This window comes from Panthera onca, chromosome C2, assembly GCF_046562875.1.
Source record: "Panthera onca isolate mPanOnc1 chromosome C2, mPanOnc1 haplotype 2, whole genome shotgun sequence".
NCBI lineage: Eukaryota > Metazoa > Chordata > Mammalia > Carnivora > Felidae > Panthera > Panthera onca.
Window position 1 is genome coordinate 65,194,041 of NC_138347.1, and position 8,404 is coordinate 65,202,444.

Here is an 8,404-nt window from a genome sequence, read left to right on the forward strand (position 1 = left end):
AAGCAGGGGAGGGGCAGAGAGGGAAAGAGAGAATCCCAAGCAGGCTCCATGCTGCCAACGTGATCTCAAGAACTGTTAGTGACCTGAGCCAAAATCAAGAGCCGGTCGCTTAGCAGACTGAGCCACCCTGGTGTCCCTGCCCCACGAGGTTTCTTAAGGTGAGATTACTCTTAAAAATTCAGCATCATCTAAGCCTGAGTGAACCTAACATCCTTTTTTTTTTTCTTCTTCAATATATGAAGTTTATTGTCAGATTGGTTTCCATACAACACCCAGTGCTCATCCCAAAAGGTGCCCTCCTCAATACCCATCACCCAACCTCCCCTCCCTCCCACCCCCCATCAACCCTCAGTTTGTTCTCAGTTTTTAGCAGTCTCTTATGCTTTGGCTCTCTCCCACTCTAACCTCTTTTTTTTTTTTTTTCTTCCCCTCCCCCATGGGTTTCTGTTAAGTTTCTCAGGATCCACATAAGAGTGAAACCATATGGTATCTGTCTTTCTCTGTATGGCTTATTTCACTTAGCATCACACTCTCCAGTTCCATCCACGTTGCTACAAAGGGCCATATTTCGTTCTTTCTCATTGCCATGTAGTACTCCATTGAACCTAACATCCTTTTCCCCCCCAAGTATGAGATGTTTCTAAAACAATTCCTTATTTATTTTTTGGCCTTTCTATTCTAGTTTTGGGTTCTCCTGGGTACCATGTTCTACTGGAGCAGAATCGAATATTAAGAATGAAGTGTCACCATTATACCACCTTCCTCCAGCGACTCTGGACCGCGTGCTGCAAGCTTGCTTTCCCAGTATATATCTCACATCTGAGCCCTGAGGGGATGTGTGCATTCTTACTCAAATTACCAAGTCAGTTGGTGTGGTGTTCCTCTGAGCTCTCAGCCTCTCAAAATTCTCACTAGTGTTTTCAGCTTGGTCTGGGGTTCTGCGACATTTTTATACATGGTAGGAAAAGGAGACTTTAGAAAGACGGTAACTACTTCCACCCCTGTTTATGTTTAATTTGGGGGCATAAAGACATCCACAGGAACCTGTGATATTGCAGTAAGCCCAAGTCTGTATTTGGAAGGCAAATATTTCTCACTGCTTTCTAAAAGAGACTTCCAAAGGCTTTTATTCAAGTCAAATTTGCACAGGTGGGAGAACTAAGGAAAAGTTGGCCTTTGTTCTATGGCCTTTGTCCTTTGGTGTCTTTGGCCTTTGTTCTATGGTGTCTCCCATCTACGCAGACTCATGTGATTCCCTTAATGCCAACTTAGGACACCTTTATTCTCCAGGACAATATCCAACCTTGAGTTAATAGTGGTTGAAACTTCCTCTCAGACACAGCAGAGTGACATGTTGTGTATTAAGCTCAGTTCTCCCATGAAAAGTATATGGACTTTTGGGGACAAAGAAGGGGCTTGTCACATATTCACCCATGTCAACTTTTAAAACACCTTTCAAACAAGAGAGAAGCAAGCTGGCTATTAGCTACATGATTTATGGTGATTTCTGTTACTGTCAAAATATTCCTCTTCTGAACTGTTTCTATTTGTGGTCCTGAAAGAAATTCTTATAATTCAATATTTGTTTGTCTAGTCTTATAAATAAAGAAGGCTTTTAAATATGTTCACCTTGTTTTGTGTTTACCCATGGCATAATTGGTCATATACAAGTATAACAAAATGAGTGGACCAACCGCAGAGCCTTTTAGGCTCATGGGAATTAAAGTGTAGGAGATGGAAAATGCAATAGGGTGAGGTTTCCTGCTGGATACTCTGTAACCCTGCTGTGCAGTTAAATGGTTGGAACTTCTAAATTTACTTTCACTTTTCACTCCTGCTGCACTTAGCCCAATAGCAGTGATGGAGCTCCAGCTCTTCAATCCTTTTCTTCTACAAAGGAAGCATCTCAAACTTCCAACTGCTGAACTGTGTCCCCTAGGAAGGAAATGTATGTTTCCTTCATGGTCTTACTCGCAGATGACTCACAGAGTGCCCTGATCTCATGGCCCGGCCAGGTTCTGGTGAGTTGGGCTGAGCCCTGGGATGCAGGGGGGGGGGGGGGGGCGGGGCGGGGAGGGGGGAGAGGAGTGCCTTCGCCATGTACCTGCTGGTAAAACTGGGGTGACAGCCTGATCCTTAATTCCCAGGATAGGGGACCAAAGGCTCATGTCCTGATGCCCAACTGGCTTGCCCTCCCCTGCTTCACCTTATATCTCCAGGAGAGTGCTTGGGATGTCAGGATAAATGACACCTGTATTTGGCTGAGATTCTCTCCATGGTCTTTTAGAAGAAAGAGAGGGAAGGACCTCACTCTGGGGAAAGTTTTGAAATGCCTCTCTCATGTGTTCCAATGCCTTTTGCTTCTAGTGCTAACCAGGTTTTCCAGTGCCCTCATGCTCTCTGCTGACTGAGCAAATTCTGCCCCAAACCACTCCTGACTTTCCCTCTAGGGCTTCATGCTCCAAAAATCTACCTACAAAATTTCATTCTTCTTGTGATTTGATCTCTTCTAGGTTAAGGGAAAGCTTTGTACAGACTAATTCATACTAAGGAGTGAATGACAGCTAGTTCCCACTCCCTTAATCTTCTATGTGGATTTTTCATTGATAACTGAAAATGATTTCTAGTTGGTAAAAATCCAAGGCAGCTGTGGGAACAGGAAAGAGCTGTTGTGGGGCAAGATGGCCCACCTGCTGCTCTCTAAATCTTACCTCCTGCCTTCTCTACCAAGAATTAACTAGAAAGAGAACAGGCCTTCAGTTAGTAAGTGCCCCTTGTCACCTCTCCAGCTAGCCTTCTACCTGGAGCCTCAGCCTCATCTTCAGAAAAGGTGCAAATTCCACTGTGAATGTGGACAGACTTCGTTCCTCCAAAAACCAAATAAGGCCCCGAACTCAGGTACCACTACATCCAGGCCGCTAACACTCGGGTAGGACATACCCTTCAGCTGAGAGAATCCCAGGCCTGGAGACTTCTCTGCACTGGAGAAGTCCAGCCACTCGGGACTGTGCTTTGTGCCCCAGGGGTCTTCAGTTTAACCTCAGGGCAGTTTCCACTCTGCCTAGTTTGGGCCTCCACCTTTCTCCACCTTCCCCGGAAGCCCAGCCTTCCTCACTTCCTTCTGGCTTCTGGGACTGTTAGTGGGACTCACACCACCATTCAGGCCCCGGGGTGAGGCCCAGGTCCAGCCTCACCAGACCAGGGAGAGTAGGAGCACCTGGATCTGGGGAGCTGGCAGGCTGCTGGGCTCAAGACCCACCCAGACAAACCGTCTTGAGAAATTCCCACTTCTCCAACAGTCCATGGGCCTGCTTATCAGGTACCAAAGAACAATTACTACCTAACACCAAAAACGGGTCAGGCTAACTCTGGGGTAGGTTTCACTTGGCGGCAATGGCAGATGGGTCATCGCGCTCTCTTGGTTCGCCGATTCCTCCCAGGTTGTCACCCGGGTTCCTGGCATGCTGCGTACACAGAATGTTATAAAGCCCACTGCTCAGGTTTGTTAGCCCTGTAACTATTTTTCCTACATGAGCTGGAATACACAGAAACTGCTCCAATTCTAAGCAGCACATCAGATACTTCCTGGCTACCCATAAAGAGAAAGAATAGTGGTCACGTGAATTCGAAAATCCAATCTCCTCTCAAAGCTCCACCCTACGCCCCCACCCAGCCCACTGAGGAGCAGGGTTGTGGCTGAGAAACTGGAAACTGAGCTGGTTTCTTATCTCTACTGAATGACCAATTGTCTTTCTCCTTCAGAATCAAGTATTTCCTTCCTTTTGTCTTTTCTGCTTCACCACACCCAGATCCTTATCACCTTCTATACTTGAGACTCAATCAAAAAAGAAACCCAGAAAAAAAAAAAAGCCAGAGAAGACTAGTTGTAAGCTACTGAGTTTGCTTTCATGTGTGACATTTTTATCATAAGGCTTGAATAATCCCATCTGATGAGATCCACAAACATCTTGGAAAAAGGCAGCATTGCTGAGAAATGCATAGTTCCCAGACCCTTCTCCAAGCAACCCTCCCCACAATCCCCAACCAACGCCCAACACACACACACACACACACACACACACACACACCCCTGCCTTTGATGGAGACAAATAACCAAATTCTGGGGTTAGAGAAAGCTTGCCATCATGCCCTACTTTCTAATGGCCTCTACCCTGGGTTCCTGCTGAAAAAGAAAACAAGAGCAGCCCAACAGTCAGAAACTGGCCTGCACTCATACCTATAAACAATCCTATCAGATGTAAACAATCTCACAGAACACCAACTTCAGATAAGGTTGCATAAAATGAGGCAAAGCAAGTCCACTTCATCATTTTGTCCAAGCACAAGTACAAGGTCACTGGGCCACCTGCAAAATACCAAACACACCCAATTTGGCTAAAATAAATGACTGCTATGAGTTTACCAATTACAGCTCTATTCTCCTGCTAGTCCCTATGAATAAAATGTAGACACGCTTATAGAATTGCCCCCACTTTCTGACAATGTCCAAACGTAGAGCACACCCTGCTTGCTCAAGCCCTCCCCAAATGCCCCAACAAAACCCAAACGCCATAATAGGTTCAAACTCCCTTTTTCTAAGACACCTCATGATTCCTCATGGCGTGTTCTCCCTCACTGGGAGTCATAATCCCAACTTATTTACTGCAGAAGTGTTCCTGGGGGTCTCTGAAGGGCGTAGCCATTCCAAACAACTGTCCATCTCTCTTTCCTTTCTTGGCATATTTGTTGGTTTGTTACCATGAAGTGGTTAAGAACACAAACTCTGGAGTCAAATATCTGGCTCCAAATCCCAGCTCTGCATGACTTTGGCAATTTACTCAGCCTCTTGGAACCTGTTTCAGGAAAACAGGTCTCTCCCCAAAGGAGACTGAGAGGACTAAAATATGTCAAGTGCGTTAGAATGGTAACAGGCTGTAAGAGATGCCAATAGGAAGTTATACCATAAATCTGGTCTGAAGTACTCTGCTTGGCCCATAATCCCTGGGAACATGCCAACTAATGTCATGTTGCTTCAATTTATTATGATAAGCTTGATAATCAAATAAGCAGTCCAAATTTACTGGCCCTGAAACAATAGCAATGAGTAATAGCTTTTTAGCAAAATTCCTACTCTATGGTGGAAGAATGTACTGGGGTAGTCCAGATAAGGCATTTTAATGGATACATCTCATGTACTGTATGTTATTTCTAGAACCCTAGCTACAGATGAGATCTCTGCCCTTGATGCCATCACAGAGAAATTTCATAATCTCCTGACAATGTGATATTCAGGGTGGGGGAACATAAGATACAGAGGTCAAGAAGAATGGATTCAAGTGACTTATCTCCTCCTCCTACCAACCTCGGTTAAGCTACTTAACTTGAATCTGTTTTTTTCTTTGCAGTACATACATACCTACAGGGCTACTGGCAAGATAAAATTAAATAAAATAAATAAAATCACACAGGTAACTTGGCCAATACAGAGCAAGCATTCAATTATTATTATGACCCACCCTTCACCAACCTCTCTTCCAAGGACCAAAATTACACACACACACGAGGTTTGATTTTGAGTTTTCAACAGTCATCAATGGAACAACAGACCCTTTGCTGGTACAGTCAAGCTCCCTGAGAGTGAGACCCTCTCAGCCAGTCCTCTGTGAACACCTTTCAGACCTCTGAGGGCCTCTTAGCAGGTATAAGATGGTCTTCAGTGTACTTAAAACCAGTGACGGTGGCAATAGCTTAAATAAGGTACTAAAGAATACATTTAAAATTTGGAATGTGATTGGCAAAAAAGTACTTATGAAATATACCTGAATATGTTCCATCTTGTAAGACACGTTAATGGCTTTTAAGAACTGTGTATATACAAAAATTGGAGAAAGTAGAGGTTTTGAGTCTAGCAGAAAATATCTTCATTTCTCCTGAAAGTCCATCCACAGAGCATCTGGGACCCCTCAACAAACCTGTCCAATTGGGGTTTGAGTGGAAGTGAGGGGGCTAAGGGCAGAAAAACCAGGGAGGGAGTCAGGAAAAAGTTCAGAGACCAGATGAGAATGAAACATACTTTTTAGATCACAGAAGATACCAAACTTCTCTGGGAAATAGGACAAAGATATATACACAGGAAAACTACCTTTGAAAATGAGAGAAGCCGGGTACCTGGGTGGCTCACGCAGCTAAGCATCTGACTTCGGCTCAGGTCATGATCTCACAGTTCGTGAGCTCGAGCCCTGCTTCTGGTGAGCCCCACTTGTCTCTCTCTCTCTCTCTGCCCCCCATGGGATTCTCTCTCTGCTCTTGCTCACTTGTGCCCAGTCTATTAAAAAAAGGAAAAGAAAATGAGAGAAGCCAGCCCCCCTCCAAAAATTAAAAAATGAGAGAAGCCAAGATGAAGGCAATGTGGTCTTGAAGTCAGGACACCTGAGTGTGTGCCCTGACTCTGCCATTTACTAGCTGTGCCATTTCTGGCAAGTCCCCCACCTGTTCAGAACCTCTACTTCCTCATCTACCCTATTTGTCTCAAGAGTCAACAGGATCAATAAAGTGTGCGTAAAAACATCACAAGAGCATAAAGAATCATAAAACTGAGTGGAAGTGGAAGTGAGAAAAAAACCAACCCAAACTTTTAAAGGAGCACACTCTTCCAAGTATTTGTGATGTCCAAATAGACTGCACTCCTAATCCTTAGCAATTACGGTAGGCAGATCTACAAAGCTCAAAAACCTTGGCCTCTTTGTTGCAGTTGACAATGAGAACATACAGGGCAGGTATTGGGGAAACTTGGTTCCTTTGAGGCTGAACTCCTCTGCCCAGCTGTGGAGAGAAGGAGGTGGATGGCAGCCATGAGCAGGCAGGTGTCACACCCCAGTGCAGGTGAAGTGGCATGGTAGAGAAATAGAGGTCTTTTTTTTTTTAATGTTTATTTTTGAGAGAGAGAGAGAGAGAGAGAGAGCGGGGGAGGAGCAGAGAGAGAGGGAGCTGGAGAATCTGAAGCAGGCTCTGCACTGTCAGGGCACAGTCAGTGCAGAGCTCAATGCAGGGCTCAAACTGAGATCGTGACCTGAGCCAGAGTCCGACACTTAACCAACTGAGCCAGTCAGATGCCCCGAGGTCTTAAAAAATTCTGTTCCACCTTGAGAGGTTTCACAATGAGTCATTTCAACGACTGGTGCATTATATTGGTTGCAAGAATGATCTGAAGAGTAATAGGCATAGTACAGTGGTTTCTAACATTAAAAAAAAAATGCAGATGCTTACTCGTCATTGAAAACACAGAATTTCCACATTGTAGTGGCTATATTCTGTTGCTATTTAATAAAAAACTGAATTCTCAAATACGGATCCTCAAATTCCTTGCACATATTATTCTCTTTCTTTACCCTCCCAACCATGACCTGGGACCCACAGCCTCCAAAGTGGGGATCCCTGGCATGGGCTTTTGGCAATTACAACAGGGCAGTCTGCATATGATTATAATTAAGAGAATGTGGGGCAGCATGCTAAAGATTCTGCAGAAAAGAGAGAGAATAGGAACATGAAAACCACCATTATTTTCTTTGCTAAATGGAGAAAAAACACAGCTTTTACTTGTCCCTACTAAGTTAGACGTAAAGCAGGCCAGCCCTAGGTAAACCTGTCCTATCTATAAAATGTATCTTCCTTTCAAATTCTCATTCCCCACTTGGGAGGTGACTGCTGCCTTTCTTGGGAGCCCCAAACCCTCCTATTCCCTCCCTCTCCCTGTTTGGGAAGGACATTATTTACACTTACTGGCTAGCACTCGTTCATGTTAAAGTTTAACGATTAAAGTGTCATATAATAAGGATGGATGGAGAGACCCTGGGGCACGGTTGCATTAATGCTTGCTTAAGAACATCCACATCTACCTTATTTATGTGCCCATTCACTCATGCAAACAAAATATTATTTCTGTTCTGACCCAGAATCCATTTCCTATTACCTTCCTTAGATAATCCTTGCACATCCCTGCCCCCCAACCCCAGGAAGCTCAGCGGTATTGGTGGCTTCTCTCCCAAATCACTGCTGCTGCCCAAGTCAGTGCCCCGGCTCCACCTTCCTTATCAAAGGCTGGGACCCAAGCCCTGGCCTCCACCCCTCCTATCCTATAACCAACCAGGTGCGCCCCAGAGGCCAGTCCTGCTGCACCCAGTGCTGATGGTGGGGAAGGAGCAGGCACAAGAGGATGAAGAGAACAAAGGCATGATAGGCCCAGGAGAGGAGATGCAGAGGCAGCTGCCATGGGCCTGCCGCCAGTTGACAAAGGGAAAAACAGGAAGAAGGAACAGAAGGATACAAAAAAAAAAAAAAAGAAAGGGAGTAAGGGGACTCAGTCTCATTTGCTTGTAAACTGCTGAGGATTATGGATACTGAAATA

General features: G+C 44.9%; 1 protein-coding gene across 2 annotated transcripts in view; it reads left to right on the forward strand.

The window, feature by feature from the left end:
- Positions 1 to 1,607, forward strand: part of UPK1B (uroplakin 1B) — a 30,116-nt gene extending 28,509 nt beyond the window's left edge. For both annotated transcript variants that reach the window (XM_078453042.2, XM_060639944.3), the window contains one exon: positions 683 to 1,607. In XM_078453042.2, the coding sequence (XP_078309168.1) occupies positions 683 to 733 (51 nt within the window). In that variant the 3' untranslated portion in view covers positions 734 to 1,607. The remainder of the gene's footprint in view (positions 1 to 682) is intronic.
- The last annotated feature ends 6,797 nt before the right edge of the window (positions 1,608 to 8,404 follow it).